Here is a 19460-nt window from a genome sequence, read left to right as displayed (position 1 = left end):
AAGAAGAAGAAGAAGAAGAAGAAGAAGAAGAAGAAGAAGAAGAAGAAAACAGAGAAAATGGAAGCTTGATGAAACCTGTCCCATCATGCTCCCACTTTCTGCCAACTTCTTAACAACCAATCAGAGACATTTGCTGCCTGCTCTTTATTTCATTTAAAGCAAGTGTTCTCAACTCTGTCTCCAAGTTCCCCAGCGAGCTTTTAAACTAAGGATGACAGATAGCCAAGCCCCTTCCAGGGTTGAAGCTCAGGCACAGGTAGCATGTAAAAATTTCCATCAGAGGATTATAATATGTGAACAGGATTGAGAATCACTGGGCTCCAGAGGATTCTGCCTCATTCAGAATACAGCATTTCAGGTACCAGGAATCTCAAACTCGGTGTTTTAAACCACAAAGCAAATACTGGACAAACAGCAGCTCATGGCAATGTAAGGTGTCGGTTGTCATTTAACCAGTGCCACCCATGATTATGTGGTCTGCAGCCCAGTTCCACTACATCTTTGTCCTCAAGAAAAGCCATAAACCTGCAATTTTAGAAGAAATCTGACAATTGGAAGTGCTGGCAACCAAGTCAAATTTCTTTAAATATTGTCTGGGCTGAAGAAAACAAATCTTGGTCTAGATCCGTATGCCCATAGTGTAGTTTTTATTTTAAACTAACTGGTCTGCCATATCATAGAAATGCTTGCTTTAAACATAGTCCCTTGCCTTAAACATAGAAAAATTGCTAGTATAACAATCACCCCTCATCTAGTGACATTTACCTAGATTTGCAGTATGTAAGTCACCGAGGAAGCCATTCAGGTTCCACACAAGTTCCTGTTCCCTTGGACCATCCCAGCTAGCTCAAGTTATAGGATCTAGGCCTATGCTACTTTAGAACAAATACAGCTCAAGCTAATAAATGATGAAAGTCTAGAGAAAGCTGAATTTGTATACAGGAGACATTACAGGAAGTGTTAAAGTTTTTAGTTTGAAAGAAGTGTAATTGGGTGTGGTCTAAGGTAAAAGACAGGCAAAATGTTATCAAATGAGTTTCGGTTCATAGAGGCAACAGTGAGCGGACTGAACCCGGCTTTGGCATTCTTTGGTTTTCTTCGTTTTTGATGTGTCTTTCTTTGGGTGGAAGAATGTGATGGCAAGCTGTGTTTAGAAGCAGCTCCCTTAATATTATAGATGAGATGAACTAAATACAAAAGAACAGACAGGAAGGCCTGTGTACAGCTCATAGCCAGGGCTGCAGATGGTGAGCTGAGACTGTCCTGAGTGACAGAAGAGAACTCAGAGGGAAGACATCCTGACTTTGGTATAGTAAAAGAAATTTTATTCTGTCATGCCCGAGAGTGAATTTTTTTCCTGTGATAAGCAATTAAAACAAAATTGTTTCTTTTGCTTTATAAGAAGACTGAAATTAAGAAAGAATATGAATATGATCCCATTGCATAATCATATTTTAAAATTTACCTAGTCAAACCTTTTAACTTACAAATGGGACTTAAATGCTGTGTAAGTACCGGGAGAATGGGCTCAGACTTCTAAGTTTTTGCCACTTAGCCTTTCTCTTCACCACAGTGCTTCTCTTTTCAAATAATTCATTTATAAATGGATTAGAGACAAGGTCTCATACTCTCATATTGATAAGGGCAACTCTGTTATCCATCATTGTAATCAAAGAGGAAGGCAGGACAGTAAGGCTCCCAATCATGCTAGGAGGTTAGATGAAGGCAGAGATAAATTCAGGCATGATAAGCACAGATACCATCACACCTGTTATCAAACAGCATAGTTGTTGAGATAAGGGTACCAAAAAGGAAGGAAAAGGACAGCAGATTCAGAACAGCTGTGAGAAAATGCTTGGCCCAGAACCTTGCTCAGAAGTTTCCTCCAGAGAACACTGACTAAGACAAGGAGTAACCATGCCTTCATGGCTTCCTGTTCATTCCAGCAGATGACTAGGAGATGCTTTTCAGGTGGACATGGTGACATATGCCTTTAATCACAACATATTAGAGGAAGAGGCAAGTGGATCTCTGTGAATTCGAGGGCAACCTTATCTACATAGTGAATTCCAGGTCAATAAATGGAGAGGGACAGAAACAGAGACACAGAGACAGAAACAGACACAGAGAGACCCTATCTCAAAAAATTTACAGAGGAAGATGATGCAGCCAGCCTTGATGAGACCTGATAAGCTGGGGTCATCAGGGGACTAGGGAAGGGACATAGGGGGAGAAGAGGGAGGGTAGGTGGGACTGGGAGGAGATGAGAGAAGGGCTGCAACATGGATACAAAGCGAATAAATTATAATAAATATATATATAAATAACATTTTTAAAAAATTTAAAGAGATTTTTGTATTTTCAAAAGGGAGAGTGGTTGTCAATAATCCAGAAATCAACACAAAGATAAACTCCCTCTTTTGCCTCTCATTTCCATGTTTACAGGTGAAGCTATAAGCTTATAACATTGCTATCCCACTAATATAAACACCCTAAAAACCTAGTGCCATCATTAATGGTAAAACTCTACTGTTTGAATCAATTTAAGCTCATTTTCTTTTTCTATCACATTGTCCTACTACAGGCTTAGAAATAAAAAGCTGGAAAAGAAGACAATGTTACTTCTTCCTTATTTTCTTCCTTCTCTGGTTGCTATAGTTTCTGATCTCAAGTGAGTTGAGCTGTGGAGGAAGAAAGATTGGAAGGAAAGGAATTCAATTATATCACCAGCGGCATGGTTCCCCTCAGGGTGTGGCAGGGATCCAAAAGTCAGTTGTTATTCTCAGGGAGCTGCTGTGAGCTCAGCTGTCTGCTGACACAGAAGACCTCTCCCCACCATTCCTCCAGCATTCACTTCCAGCCTCACTGAGGTACCAATTCAATACACAAGAAATTCAGCCTTCCCAGGATGAGCACCTCCCTTCTGTGAGACCCAGGTTGACCATGTGGGAAAACTCAGCATTGCCCAAATGTTTGCGAACCAGAAATGTTCTCAACATAAAACCAGATACTCTAAATCGGTTAGAAGAAAAAGTGGGGAAGACCCTAGAACTCATTGGCACAGGAGACAACTTCCTGAACAGAACACCAACAGCACAGCCTCTAAGAGCAACAATCAATAAATGTGACCTCACGAAATTGAAAAGCTTCTGTAAAGCAAAGGACACTGTTGTCAGAACAAAACAACAGCCTAAAAATTGGGAAAGGATCTTCACCAACCCTATATCTGACAGAGGACTAATATCCAGAATATATAAAGAACTAAAGAAGTTAAACAGTTTTTGTGTGTGTGTGTGTTTTTGTTTGTTTGTTTTGTTTTTTTTAGTTGTATCCAGCCACTTTGCTGAAGATGTTTATCAGCTGAAGGAGTTTTCTGGTTGAAATTTTGGGGTCACTCAGGTATACTATCATATCATCTGCGAATAGTGAAACTTTGATCTCTTCCTTTCTGTTTTATATCCCCTTGATCTCCTTTACTTTTCTTATTGCTCAAGCTAGGACTTCAAGTACTATGTTGAAGAGCTATGAAGAGTAGGCAGCCTTGCCTTGTCCCTGATTTCAGTGGGATTAATTTAAGTTTCTCTGCCACAGGCCAGCCCCACTGTGAATCCCTCACCAGTGGAAGAATCAGGCGTTTGGATATCAGGTTAGGCACAGGTAGGCGAAATGACAGAGACCACACCAAGTTATGTTGGTTTGGATCAGCTGCAATTTACTGAAGTCAAGCTAACACTTATATAGTGATTATATAAAAAAGCATCTTGAAGTTGACATACTTCCCGGAGCACTCAGACTTTTTATCAACAATACAAAGTTTACATTTTAACTGAAAGAGTAACCGGGTAGAAGCAGTGTCTACAAAAATTCTTGGCCTAAAAGCTCTTAATCAAAGCAAATACAAAACCTTAAACTAGTGGTGTTTACGCAGTTTACTGCTACTAATTAGTGAGTGGAAGGCCAGGGGCTGTCATTGCCCTCTGAACCAAGTCAGCTAAAGATTTACACACACACACACACACACACACACACACACACACACACACACACCCCGCCTAGAGTTAAGCACTAAGAGAAATTCCTTCTGTTTGTCTTGCTAAGGATTTACAATCTTTCCTTAGAGATAAGATGCTTGAGCTAGCCTGTCCGTAAAACTCATAGTATAATATAAAACTCTCTGACCTCCTATGTTTGCCTATCTTCTTTCTGCCTCATCATAAACACCTGTGTTTGGTAATGGTTTTGTAGTAATTTTACGGCAGTGGGAATATCCAGAGCATTTATCCTAACAGATCCTGATTAAATATTTTCTTTAGAAAGCCCTAAAACTCTTGTCCCTTTACTACCTACAATGTTTGGTTTTTCCACAAGCAATTCCTGATGCTGAATCTGATTTATTACCTCTCCTAAAATTTTATTTTCCTTCTATTCTTATTTGCTAAAGCTTTTAGTAATCTATTAGAAATGTTTCCTTGATTGGTTAATTATGCTGTTCCAAGAATCATAGAGAAACAGCAAAAAAAAGCTCATCAATCCAATCTTGCAACCGAGTAAGCGTGGGACTTTCAGAATACATCTTTTTGGCTTGGATGGCCATGTTAGGGTTCTTGCTAGGGACCTCCAGGGAGCATATTTCCGAAGAAAACATATCTCCCATCTAGTAGCACAATCTACTGATATGCTTCACTGACGACACTGGAGAGGGTGTAGCATTTCTCTCCATTGAGTTTGATGTTGGCTATAGGCTTCCTGTATATTGCCTTTATTATGTTTAGGTATGTGCCCTATATCCCTGATTTCTCTAATACTTTAAACATGAATGGGTGTTGGATTTTGTCAAATGCTTTTTCAGCATCTAGGGAAATGATCATGTGATTTTAATGACCTGGAAAGGACAGGAGCTCCATAAGGACCAAATATATCAGGGCACAGGGGTCTTCTATGAGACTGTTTCTCCAACCAAGGACCATGTATGGATATAACCTAGAACCCCTGCTCAGATGTAGCCCATGGTAGCTCAGTATCCAAGTGGCTACCCTAATAAGGGGAACAAGGTCTATTTCTGACATGAACTCAATGGCTGCGGCTTAACACCCCAACCCACCCCCCACTGAGTGAGGAGCAGTCTTACTAGGCCACAGAGGAGGACATTGCAGCCAGTCCTGATGAGACCTGATAAGCTAGGGTCAGGTGGAAGGGGAGGAGGACCTCCCCTATCATTGGACTTGGAAAGAGGCAGGGAAAAGATGAGGGAGGAAGGGTGGGACTGGGAGGGAATGAGGGAGAGAGCTATGGCTGGGATACAAAGTAAATAACCTGTGATTAATATAAAAAATAAAAATTATAAAAAAAAACAAGGAAAAAAAGAAAAAATCTTGTACATGATGTGGAAAGTGAAGACTTATCCAAAGATGCTCTCTGACCTCCACATTCATACCTAACATGCATGTCTACAGTTACACACACACATGTGCACACATATACACCTTATCATCTATTATCTATCTATCCATTTATCATCTATCCATCCATCCATCCATCCATCCATCTATTCATCCATGAGTCAAGTTACATATAGAAGGCCTATTCCTACTCAGTACCTGGATCTAAGTCTTATGGATAACAACAGAAGAAATATAACCATTAGATGCTCAAATTACTTTAAAATCAGTCTAGTCATCTGCTCGGTCATAGAAAATAGTTAATTCCTGTTGCTTGCACTATATTTCTTTCTAATTGAATTGTTTACTTAGTTCTATCTTCCTCTTTATATGGTGTCCCTAAAAGCATACTCAGAAAGTTAATCAGGGTAGGAGTTTGACCTAAAAAGTGTGAAGCATGAAAGGGCATGGCATTATGAGGTCAGAAAGATGATCAATTCCTTCCCTGTTCATCCTTTGCCAAGCTGTTCTCACTTTAATTTTTAAACTTGTGTGAAATGCAAAGAACATTGAGCCTAGTGTCATTTACACTTGGGCCACCATAAAAAGGCAGATTTCTCAAAAAGAATATTGGCTGTTTTCCAGGCTGCCAGGAAGCTTTTTATGGAATCTTTTAAACCATTCTCCTTTAAGCCAGAAAGGGGAATTAAACTTGGCCAAGGGTGAATGCTCTTCACAAGATATGAATTACAGTGATCAGAGAGAGAGAGTTCAAGAAAAACCTGAGGCTTCCTAGCATGGAGGAAAAGAAATGCAAAGCCCACCTACACCATTTATAACCTAAGGACACTGAGTAACTCATAATGTATCATTTTCTTTTTAGAGCATCTCAATGAATTGTGAATGCTTGCAAGAATCTTTTGTGCATTCCTCCCCTTGTGCTTTCCTCCCCTCACAGAGTGAGGTTCCACCCCACCAAAAGTCAGGCTGATGACACTTCTCACAACCCTGCTCTAAAACAAAGAAATAAATGAATGATGCTTGGCATACAGCCTAGTGAGATTTTTAATTTTCCAAAGCTGATCAAATATATGGAATACAGAATGTTATAAAGATATCCATCAAACACTGCTCAGCCTGGCCAGGTGTTAATACTTGGTCACCCTTATACAGTTCTTTGTTAAAATACAGGATATTTTAGAGACAGTGCTCAGCACCACCTGACTCATTGTTATAGAGAAAAATACTGTGCTGATTCTAGTACTGGCTATCCTCATCTTAACAGTTATGTTGGCATCTCTACTGGTTTTGAAGTGTAGGTTTTATTATTCACATGTGGTAAAGCCAACAGGTCTGAAGACAGCTATCATTGAAAACAACTATCCTCCCAAATCCGAAGACAACAGAAGTAAACCATAGATGGTGGGAAGATGCACAAGAGACTCATCAAAGAAGGAAGGGAAAGTGAAAGGTAGCCTTTGAATCCAAGGAGAATGTACTCTCCCTTAGCTCTGAACCCTGCCTCCCATTTCCATGAAAGGGAACATCACAACTGCCTCTTCTTAGACATCTTGATCAAAAAATTATACTCTTTCGGTTATAGGTAGAGATAGGACATTCTGATCTTCTGTAAGATTAGAACATTTCACAGATTTTAACCTTTATTAGATTACAAAAAAAAATCTCTTCCTATTGGAGGCCTGCTTTTGTTCTCAAGGGAAATGGAAGAGTAGTGGATCTGGAGAGAAGGGAGATAAGGGGAGAAACTAGGAGGAGTGGAGGAAGGGGAAGCTTCAGTTGAAATTTAATATATGAAAGAAAAATAAGTTAAAATTTTTTTTAGTATATACCATGGACAGTCACCTACAGACCTAAAGAAGCTAAACACTAAGGAGGACCATAGGAAGGACGTTTAAATCTCTTTCAGAATGGCAAACAGGATAGATACCAGAAGGGGTGGAAGAGAGGAAACAGAATGGGAACCTACTATATATAGAGGATCCACAAAAAGGCTCCACCCAGCAGGGGATCAAAGCAGATACTGAGACAGGGAGTCTTATGGAGGAAGAGAGGAACATGGAGGGAACAGGAGTCCCACCAGGAAGCTAACAAAACTAAAAGATCTGAGCCCAGGGAGAGACTGATGCACCAATGGAGGACCATGCATGGAGGGGACCTATACCCCCTGCTCAGATGTGGCCCATGTGCAGCTCAGTCTCTGTGGATCTCTGAGGGAGAGGAGCAAGGGCTGCCTCTATCATGAACTCAGCTGACGGCTCTTTGATCACTTGTCCCTGATGATGCAGCCTCGCCAGGCCACAAAAGAAGAGGGTCTAGGCAGTCTTGATGAGACTAAACAAGCTATGGGTAGATGGCAAAAGTGGAGAACTCCCCTCTTCAGTGGACTAGAGGAGGGAAATGAGGGGAAGAGGGAGGAGAGAGGCTGGGAGTGGGGGAGTGGAGAAGGGGACTTCCATCAGAATATACAATGAGTAAATTGTGAAGAAAAATATAAAAATTTTAAAAATTTTGTCATGGTTCACATCAGTTTCATCAAATATATTTTCTCTGCCTATTAAAGAAATTATGGTTTTTCTCTCTTTTAATATTGCAATTTTATTTCACAGAGCTTTCTAACATATAGCAATTTTTGAATTCTGGAAAAGCCAAATTTGATAACGATTTATTATTTATTTATACTGTATGGGGCATACATTATTGCTGCTATTTTGGACTATATATCCATACTAATCGAATTATCTTAAAATTGTTCATTATTTTATGGTTTTGCTGCCAGTTTACACTAGTCACATAATATGGGTTGAAGAGAATTCTCTTTCTTACTATGTGATATCTTGGGTAGCTTATGCAAAACTGAAAATTTTCTACTTCTTTAAAGAGGCACAATACACTTCTACAAAATTTTTGCTTGACCTTGGTTTTTGGTGGAAAGCTTTTAAACGTATCAGCCTGATTTGTTAGGAACTAACAAACCTCTGCAGTGTCTGCTAGCTATCTGACGCAGTTTTCTTAATTCTGCCTCTATAAAAAAAAATCTGTGCTGTTTGATTTTGGGGAAAAAACTTATTAAAAAACATTCTTACAGTTGTCTCATTTAAAGTCTATCATTACTGCAGTATATAGAACAGATTCAACCCCTGTGTATATATTTGTGTGTATATGAGATAGTGTGTAGCTGAGTGCATGTATGTCTACATCAGTGTGTGTTTGAGTGTGTTTGTGTGTGTTTGTCAGTGTGTATCTCTGTGTGAGATAGTTTGTGTGTGAGTGTGTGTGTGACAGTGTGTGTGTGTGTGTGTGTGTGTGTGTGTGTGTGTGTTTGCAGAGCAGCATGGACACATTTTATTTCTATGCTATCAATTTTTTTTACAGAATGGGTTTCTGTGTTTGTCATTTCTCTCCTCATTTTTACTCTATTGCTGTTCTTCTTTGCATTGTTTTTATGTTTACTCTCTCAAGACTAACTTAAATGTTATAATGTGCTTTAAAGTTATTCTGTTAGTCTTATTCTTTATTCCTAAAAGAAAAATGTATCAACAATAACGACAATAACGTTTTTATCTTTGCTCTTGACTTAGAGGAAATCTGCCTATACCTTTAAAATTAGTTGAATAGAATTAGAGTAAAAAAGTCATAATGAATTTCCAGAAATTTCTGATTAAAATAAGCTTTGTATGATAATAAAATTTACAATGTTGTTAATTCAATTATCTTCAATAAACATTTAAGCAAATATAAATGTCTCTAATAATTGTGATAAATGCTAGAATTTTTAGCATTTTAAAAATTTATTTATTTTAATTCCATGTGAATGGGTGTTTGGCCTTCATGTATTTCTGCACAGCACATGTGTGCATGTTCCTTGCAGATGCCAGAAGAAGCCATCAAACCTGCTGGAGCTGGAGTTAAAGATGGTTGTGAGCTAGCAGATGTATGCTGGGAATCAAACCAAAATTGTCTGGAGGAGCAATGCCCTTAACTGCTGAATCATTTCTTCAGTCCCTAGAATTATGAGATTTTAAAGCCACTACAAAAAAAAAAAAAAACCCTAAATATTACAAAAATATCCTTGGCCAATTTTAGCAATAAATGGAGAAAATCTTAACCTCACAACTGTAGATTTAAAGCTTTGTCTAGATTAAGATTAAAGTTTATCAAGACAGATGCTTGATGACTCATATCTGGAAGAATCCATTAAAAAGTCAATAATGTTGAAAATTAAAAATTTTTTTTGGGTGGTGGGGAGATTCTGGGAGGGTATGGGGGAGAAGAAACCATAATCATATATATTTACAAAAAAACTGTTTTCAATTTTAAAAAGTCATTGCCACACTTAACTTACCAAACATCACAGCTTAGCCTGACCTGCCTTGAACATGCCTGAGACACACTGACCTGGATTTTACAAGCTCATCTAACACAGAGCCTATTTAATGACAAAGTTATGAATAGGTAATGCAATTTATTGAGTACTTATATCCAGAACAACAGTGACAATTCATAATAGGCAGGCATCTATATCCATAGACCCAATCAACCATGATAAAAAATACTTCTTAATGCTAAACCTGTGAAGCCTCTTCTCGTCATGTTCTCCAGACAATACAGTATAAATATTTACATTGTATTGAATATCAAAAGCAACCTAGAGATGGTTTCCGCAGTGGTCCACAGGAGAACATATAGAAACTAGATGCACATACTACCGCATTTTTTATAAAGTGCTTGAGTATTCATGGCTTTTAGTATCCTTGAAGATGTGAGGTAACCTAACACCAATCCCCAAACAATTTCCAAAAACAAACACACACTGTAAATTGTCTGTTGTTCACTCCCCTATCCTCATGACTTCCGTAGGTGCTATAACTCGTTTTTGCGGCCCATAGTGGTTGGCTAGTAAAAGAACAAAATTTAATATTTGTAGTATAGCTTCTACTGAAAGCATATTGCTCTCACATCACCATAAAGTGTAAAATTCCTAAATTAAACTACCCTAATTCCGGGACTTCTTCCTGAGCTGTAGTGCCTCCTGGGTGTTTTGCCTTCTGCAGACTTTTCTATTGACAGCCTCTCATTTCACCAATTGTATTGTTAGTTATTAGTTTTCAAAATTAGTTTTTCTTAAGTTTTTCTTCTCCCCTTTTCTTAAGGGGAGAAGTGCTTGCTCAGCTTGCAGCTTGAAGGTATAGTCCGCTGTGGTGGGCTGAGTGAGAGCGGCCCCCAGGAGGCTCATAGATTTGAATACTTGGTCACAAGGAGCTGCACTATTTGAAAGAATTAGGAGGCGTGGCCTCGTTGAAGGAAATGTGTCACTGGGGATGGTGTTGAGGTTTTCAAAAAGCCTATGCCAAGCCCCGAGTCTTTCTTTTGCTGCTGCCTGTGGCTCCAGGCATAGAAATCGCAGTCACTTCTACAGCAACTGGTCTGCCTGCATGCCACCACTGTCCCTGCCATGAGAATGGACTCAGCCTCTAAAACTGTAAGCCAGACCCAATCAAACACCTTATGGTCCTCAAGGTGTGTCTTCACAGCACTGGCTGAGATTTCCACCATGGTGTTAGTGGACCACAAGATGTCATGATGATGAAGCAGCCTTTTGCACAGCATCCACAGTAAGGAATGACATCAATTTTAGTGCTCAACTTGCTTGCTACTTTATACTCAGTCCAGGACCCTAGCCCCTGAAATGGTAACGCCAACACTAAGGTTAGATCTTCTCATCCCAATGAACGCCATCTAGACTCCCTCATAGGCATGTGCAGAGGGCCTTCTTATTACATTTCTTTTTGCTTTTCACTTTAAATTCTAATCAGGAATGGAATGAGGAAACACTGCCTTATGGTTTTTCTGTTTCAACAATTCAATTAATCTTCTACTGGTTTCTTATGTTGGAAGCTTAGTTCATTAATTTTACATCTTTTGTTTCCCCTTCTACTATAATAATTTAAAACGAAAAGTTATATCTAAGTTGCAACTTAACTATTTATTTTGCATTTTCTTATATTACCAAAATCTTTTTATAATTGCAATTTCTTCTTTGGCTCATGTATGATTTAAAGAACTGCTACTGTTTTGTTTTTGTTTGATTTTTCCATATGGGTATATGTGTGTTGAGGGAAAGGAGTTAATTATCTTACTAGTGATTTCTAAGTGAATTAGTAATTGCATTCTTGCCAAAGAAAGGTATTTGTTTTTACACTAATTTGCCTTGTGACCTAGTTTAGGGTCGATATTTTTTAACATTCCTTATTGATTTGGTAGGTTTTCTGGCCATTATGAATTCCCACCTAGTCAATGAAGGATGCTATTTTTTCTTTGTCTTCTTTTCCTCCACAGTGTGTGTGTGTGTGTGTGTGTGTGTGTGTGTGTGTGTGTGTACCTGTCTTCCTATTGAATTAAATTTTCCTATCATCTAGAGGAATTATTCTGCTAAAAGTTTTTAGTGCCTAATTAAATTTATCCACAAGTATCTTTATTTTACCCTCACATTTGAATGGTAATTTTCTAGTCATATAATTCTAAATTGGCAATTACTTTCCTCTAATAGCTTTGAGGATATTTTTTTCACAAACTTTTCTAATTTTTTTGAAAGATATTTCATCTTTTTCTCTCTGTGTCCTTTAAAAATATTTTATCTTATAGATCCACAGTTTTCATGCTCAGATCTCTAGCAGTGAAATTTAATTCCTTTTTCTGGGGCAACTTGAGATTTCTGAATCTGAGGGTTTATAGCTTTCGCAAATTACAGTCTTTTCTGGGTATTATTTCACTGAAAATTGGCTGGTCTCTATCTTCTGTTCATTTCTTTCTAAAATGCATGTAAAATAAAGGAAAAAGAAGGAATTTGGAGGGAGGGGAGAGGGTGGCAGGAGAGAGGGAGAAAAGATAGGGAGAGCAGAAGGAAGGACAGAGAAGAGAAGGGAGAGAGAAAAGGGAGGGAGAGAATTTGCAATAACTCTCTATTATTTGATGGACCAATTTGGCATTCATACACAAATTCCTTGGTTACCAAATCTGGAAATCATACTCATTGCCCTCTCTGTCCTCAAATTCTGGTTTGCACTCACCATTGCCCAACAAAACATCTGAGATTCAGTTTCTTTGGGCATTTGAGAATTTTTGACGCTTTGCACAAGTACAGCCATTCATGTGAAAATACTTGTTATGATTTATTTCTGGAGAAAATGAAAACTGAACTTTTGAAAAACTTTGAAAAATGTAAAAAGTCCCATAAAAATATGTTCAATAGTCAGAATGAAAAATCTAATGTGATCCTTCATAGCTTCCATTCAAAATGACTATTCAACCACACAGAAATTCATTGAGATATATAGGCTTCAGGTCTGATATGTTTGTTTGGCTTGTTTGTTTTTGTTTTGCTTTCCCAATTTTTATAATAATGTTCACAGATTTTTTTTAAAGCCTTAATTTTGTTAATAATGTTGAACCACTTAATGCAGGCCTGGTCCTTGGCACTATTAGAAAACAAGCCTGTTACTAGAAGTACAGAGGTTGGTATGGTATGTTCTGGAGCAAAGCATCATGACACTTCTCTCCCATGGTTCCTCATTACAAGGCAGAAACATGGGATAGCCAGGCACAAACAAACGGAGATAAAAGGCCTCTGTGCCTCTACAGCAGCTATAGAATGTCTGAAAATCCCACACCTGCTCTCTGAAAATCTCACCTGCCGTGTGAGGCAGGCTAGGAACAGGAATGGTAACCGAACGCTGTGACTTGGAGCATTTCATAAGCATTTGCTGCTTTGCTCTCCTGTCAGGTACTAGTCTTCTCTCCCATTCTGAGAGAGCTGTAATGTTCTAGGGACTAGGCTACGTGACAATTCAGAAGAAAATCCTTGCCCTTGAAGAACTATCACACTACTCATGGGGAAAAGACAATTATGTGAACACGCAGGCAAGCAAACAGAGTGTAGGACATGCCAGAAATGCCATGATGAAAATTTTAAGCAGGAAAGGAGACCAGGAGACATGTCAGGAGGATTGTCATTTTACATAGAGAGGTCAGGAAAAACCTAGCTGAGAAAGTAAGTTTCAAGAAAATGAAAGATGAGGGAGCAAGCCAGGAAGACATCTGTGTAGATGTGATAAGGTGATGAATCTGAAAATGTTACTTAAAACCTGTGTTGAAAACTCTTGCTATTAATTAGGCTGTTTATCAAACTTTGGAGAAAAAAAAGAGGTTATAGGAGCATGGAACAGACAGCAGGAAGCTCTTCTGGGGTTCTGAATGCCACTGTAAACAATTTGGATTTTTCCCCTGAATGTGGTGTGGAGCAGGCTTTGGGGGTTGTTTTATACTGAGGATGAGACAGATAATTCAAATAAATGTCAAAAACTGGAGGTGGCTAAGGCTGAGAGAGATGACTTTATAAATGGGGTGATATGATGATATGTTTTTATATCAATGGCAGAGCTCAGCAGAAGAGGTAAAATAGAATCATGAAATGTATTGGAGAGGGGAGCATTTGCTGTACTGGTTTCCTAGAAGAGAGAGAAAAAAAAAGATGGAGTGTGACTGGGAGGGGATGTTCTTGGGCAGGAACCCGAAAAGCTCACCTTGGTACCAGGAGGATTACCAGGTAGGTGAGCTCACTGCAGTGAACATGTGAGAGCAGGAGGTAGTTTTCTCCTGCTTCCATTTTCCCCTGAGGAATGGGATGCAATGTCAGCTCAATATGACCTTAGAGGACAATGTGTTGGTGCCTGACACAGGGAAATAGAAGGGGCCTGACACAGAGACACATGGCTGATATATGGCAGGACTTGGCTATGTGACCTTTGTTCATATTTGCTCCTCTGAGTTTCTTGAAATACAATGGTAAGAACCTACTCTCCTTAAATTCATTACATCATGCAAATAGAACTTATACAAGCACTTTCCTGTGAGGATGTGGAACAATGTGAAAGCAATATCAACCCCTACTCTTAGCAACTCAACCCCATATATGTTGGTGACGCCACGTGTTACCTAGTGTCAATTGCTTATGATTGGGCAGATTGTAATATTTTACACACATTCTCTTTTCAGGAGGTTTGTGCTCACCAAGCTCCAAGTCATCCCGAAAGGATCGTTTTCTGGATTTGAGGACCTGGAGAAAATGTAGGTATCTAATGCCACTGTAGGTGTGAATGCCTTGTGTGGACTATAAAAGGGGATCTTGGATCATATCTAGCATGATGATCTACAGGCATCCATCCATCCTTATCAAGAGCCCCTATCAGCAAATTTAACATAGCATGGATTGAATATATTTGGGGAAAATATTTTGCTATATGTGCATATATGCTATTCTTATTGTTTTTTACATAACTGAACAAGTATTACAACCGTTTGTATAGGTTTGAATTGCATTGGTTATTACAAGTAACCTAGGGTTGGTTTATGTGGCAAAATGATGGAATATATGGGAACATTATACTTGTTATATGTAAGTCCTATAGTGCTGTATGTAAGCCCTTTGTACCTATAGATTTGGTGTTTAGGAACATGTCCTAGAACCTCTTTTCCATGGAAAAGACTGCATTTAGAAGTCACCTGATGTGCCAAGCACCTTTTACATGTCTTCAAATTTCCCTTCACTATCATGCTCCCAATGAAACAGTGTTTAGAAACAATTGCTAATTCCGTTAGAATATAAAGGATCACAATAAGCATTTTATCAACTTTTTTTGGTAGAAAGCATTGTTTCCCACAGTCTTTCGAATAGATATTAAATATCTATTCTTTTTTCTGATTATAGCCTTTTTTCTTTTATAAGGATATGCTCCTACTAGTTCTGGTGGCTTTGACTCAAGAGCAAAGCCTAATATCTATGTTCTCAGCATTCTTTAGACTTCTGGCCCCCAAGTCATATATGCAAGCAGTGGTCACTGCTATGCAAACGTTTAAAAATATTACAAACATTTACAGAACTGACAGGCAACTCTCCTTTGCTACAACTAACACTGCATTTTTATTGATGTGGTTTAATTTAGAGCTGGGTCCAAATGGGGTTTTCTTAAAGTGGGGTATAGCAGTAAGGCCAGAGTGAATCCTCCTACACCTCAAGTAACATGCCCTATCTTTGAAAACCTCTGGCCTCATCTCCCAGGATTATAGAAGGGAGACACATTCTCCACAGGGGCACAGCCAGGGTTTGGAACTTACATGCCAGTAAGTACAGTCATAGATGCACTGAGTAGTCAGGAAGGGAATACCTTTATTATGATAAGGTGAACATCATTCGTGTGCTTCTGGAAGCTGCTGGATTTTTCCACTGAGTGATTTCACTTCCCTTTAAGACTATTTCTTGCTAATATCTGGGAAAGAGACAAAATTATATATCAACAAAAGGAACACAAAGCAGAAGGAAAGACTGTTTCTACAGTTAACCACCTGCTTGCCTGATAGTGTCCAGAGGCCTGGTTGATTGCTAGTTTTTATATAAATTGACTATGTAACCTTGAAATATACTTTAAGACTTTTATGTCCTCATCTGTGTTTGAAAAAGGGAGTTTTAAAGGAGATCGTCATTGTCCTATTAGATAAGGACAATTTAAAACATTCTGTCTTCCAATGTCTTTACCTAGTAAAGACATTAAGTACAAGGGCAGACACTCACCTGAACAGAATGAACAAAACATACCATGGAAGCCATTGAGTTGGAGAGATTTGGGTTGATGTAGATTGGGGATCTTTGGTAGATTATCCAATGCCCTGACAGTGACATGACATATGCTAGATTACTAAGTGACTATAAGATATTCCTGGGTCCCCCAAGTCCTTCCATTTGCATAGAGACAGGAATAACAGCTATTACAAATAATTCACCTTGTAAAATTTAATCAGAAAAATATGGCTGCCTCATGGAGCACTCAGCACCAGACAAGACCATCTTATGGCCAAAGAGCTGGCCAAAGGGAAGCTGACACGGCAATAATAGAAGTGAAAAAGGCAGGTGGCTCAATATCTCAGCATCTCCAGACATATATTGTCTATTCCTGTGAGAGGCTGTGTTTGCAGTGGGATACAAACTGAAACTAGTCTTAATCTTTAACACTCTTTTCTCCCCCAAAACACCATCCTTTATCCCACAGGCCTGGACTCTCAGGAAACTATCTGCTCCCTTAGTATCCAGGCTCATCCTCCTTCCATCCTCTCACATTCTTTTTTGTCATTGCTAAGTTCTCGTCTTCCTTCTAGAGCTCCCTTTTCATCTGGTTTCTCCCTTTACTTTCTAACCCATTTCCTAAACTTAATAAGCACTGGCTTCATCTTCCACATCTTCCTCTTTATAAGTCTTTTTTCCTCATTCTGCATGACGAAGTTCACTTCTATCCTTACTAAACACAGAGAGAAGAAACACTTCCTACGAAGTGCCCCCTCCCCACCATGCATTTCCCCCTCCATCATGAATGCCATTGACAAAGTGGCCTCCCAGCCATCCTGCCTCTCTCCCTTTCAGTTACCTCTTTGCTGTGCCCACTTACTGTTTGGCTACAATTTCTTCAAACCTATATAATTACCCTATCAAAGGTCTCAAACAACTGCTAGCCAGATCTAATGCCTTTGGGGAGGATAGGGTAAAAACGATGACTGTAACAAGCTTCCATAGATACCTGGCACACAGTTGTCCTCAATGAATGTTAACTACAGTGATAATTAATGTGATGAGCATGCTAATAAGAAACTCCTGCTAGATATTAAGACTCATAACCAAACCGTCGGCAGAGTACAGGGAATCATATGAAAGAAGGGGTGTTAGTAAGACCTGGAGAGTACAGGAGCGCCACAAGACCAAATATATCTTTCATGAGACTGTTTCTCCAACCAAGGACCATGTATGGATATAACCTAGAACCCCTGCTCGGATATAGCCCATGGTAGCTCAGTGTCCAAATGGGTTCTCTAATAAGGGGAACAGGGACTATTTCCAACATGAACTCAACGGTGAGCTCTCCCACTCCCCTCCCAGGAGGGAAGAGCAGCCTTGCTAGGCCATAAAAGAGGACATTGCAGCCAGTCCTGAAGAGACTTAATAAGCTAGGTCAGATAGAGGGGGAGGAGGTCCTTCCCTGTTAGTGGACTTGGAAAGGATCAGGGAGAAGATGAGAGAGGGAGGGTGGGATTGGGAGGGAATGAGGGAGAGGGCTATGGCTGGGATACAAAGTAAATAACCTGTGATTAATATAAAAAATAAATTTAAAAAATGCAAAAAAAAAAAAAAAAAAAAGAAACTCCTGCTAATATAATGCCAGCTGTCTTTCAAGTCTCGGTTCTCCTCCAGAAACCTTCTCCAACCACATGGGCCACAGTGAATTTGCTCTTCTACGTGACGGGACTAATTTTCTTTGCAGACTTTGTTTACCCAACTGTGAGAAGCAGAGAGTTCCTACTACCCCACTCACCCCCAAAGCAGTGGCTTCAGTTTTGTTTGTGGGTCTTTTCTGCCTCACATTAAGTGCATGTAGTTGGGGAGAGATTTTCAACTCTAAAGATGTGCTCATAATTGAGGTGCAGGCAGCTTGAACATCATGTTTTCTTAGCTCCCATGGCTGCTGGAGGATTGGTTCTGCAATCTGGGCAAGCCATAAATCCTGAGACTTTTATGGGATTGAGCAATGAAAAGGTCAGTTCTTTCTTCAGGAATAGAACTCCACAAAGAAGTGAGGCCAGGACAGTTGTCACCATCTATCCACTAGGGGGAGAGATGAGGAGAAAACTAACATAATGGAAGGGAAGACTCAGAGAGAGCCCGAGTCCTAAGGACACTAGAACCTGAATAAAGCTGCTTCTAAAGCCATTCTTCCTCTCTGGCCATCAGGTTAAATGAACCATTAAATTCCCTTCTTATCCTTAAGCCTATTTAGAGTTTATTTTCTTCTGCCTCTCAGAACAGCAAAGAGTCTAACAAATGTTCATGTCACTGATTTTACACACAACTTCTGATGTATTTTTTTAATCTTGGACTGTATTTTAATTGTGACTATGTAATTACTTGTGTCATATTAGACTCTCATGTCCATCTGCCTACAGACTGCTTCACTATTGACCATATCTGTTTTTTTTATTTAGTATTTTGTTCATAGTAGGAAGCCTCCTCTTGCACCTTATACTGATTATATTTGTTCACTTATTTTTATGTCTGTGCTTATTATATTTTTATGGTATGTACCTGGCTCTCTGCACCATGGATTCAATACTTCACAAAGACAAGACAAACACATCCTTGTGCTTGTAGAATTTATATTCCAATAGTATTGTTAAAAAATGTCAGGCTGGAGAGATGCCTCAATGGTTAAAAGAATTGGCTGCTCTTCCAGAGGACCAGGTTCAATTCCCTGCACCCGTAGGGCAGCTCACAATTGTCTGTAACTTCCATTTCAGAGGATGTGATACCCTCTCACCAATTAAAAATTAAATAAATTATTTTTTTAATTTTTAAAAGAAAATACATATCACATAAGTATATGTAAAATTGCATGGTGATCATCAGTGCAGAGGCTAGTGACTTCAGAGTGTGTTAAAGAGTGTATATGGTAGCAGTTCTTCTCTGCTTGGAAGGTTAAAGAGGGCCTTTCGAGGGAAAGGCTCTGGGGAAATGACATTGGTGTGGAAATCTGAAGGAGAAGGCATGGCCACCTAAATGAAAGTGACAGACTAGAAAGGATATTTTAGGAATAATATGCAAAGTATTGCAGTGGGCTCTAATGATGCAGTACATTGTATGGACTGAACAAGGGCTGGCAGAGCCAAGAAGAGTATGTTAAATGCTTGCCTCTTCAAAGCAGTCCCATCTCTTGTGTTATGGGCCACCTCTTATATTTGCCCTTATCTACATCACCCCTCCTTTAACCCATCCAATGCTTTTGTTTTATCAGTCTCTTTATGTAGCGAGGTGGCACCATAAGATTAATTCAGAAACGAAGGTGTATGTGTGTGTAAGGGCAAGTTTAAGATGCAACACAATTTAGCCATTAGTTCAGGAAAGGAGGTACACAATGAGACATTAGTTCAGGAAAGGAGGTACACAATGAGACATTAGTTCAGGAAAGGAGG

General features: G+C 39.2%; 1 protein-coding gene across 2 annotated transcripts in view; it reads left to right on the top strand.

The window, feature by feature from the left end:
• Positions 1-19460, top strand: part of Fshr (follicle stimulating hormone receptor) — a 185104-nt gene that overhangs the window by 69836 nt on the left and 95808 nt on the right. For both annotated transcript variants that reach the window (XM_055623235.1, XM_055623228.1), the window contains exon 2: positions 14451-14522. In XM_055623235.1, coding sequence (XP_055479210.1) covers positions 14451-14522 — 72 coding nt within the window. The remainder of the gene's footprint in view (positions 1-14450; positions 14523-19460) is intronic.

Source organism: Psammomys obesus, unplaced genomic scaffold, assembly GCF_907164565.1.
Source record: "Psammomys obesus unplaced genomic scaffold, mPsaObe1.curated_primary_1811, whole genome shotgun sequence".
Classification (NCBI taxonomy): Eukaryota; Metazoa; Chordata; class Mammalia; order Rodentia; family Muridae; genus Psammomys; species Psammomys obesus.
Note: the sequence above shows the minus strand (reverse complement) of the source record. Positions and strands in the feature narration are given on the sequence as shown.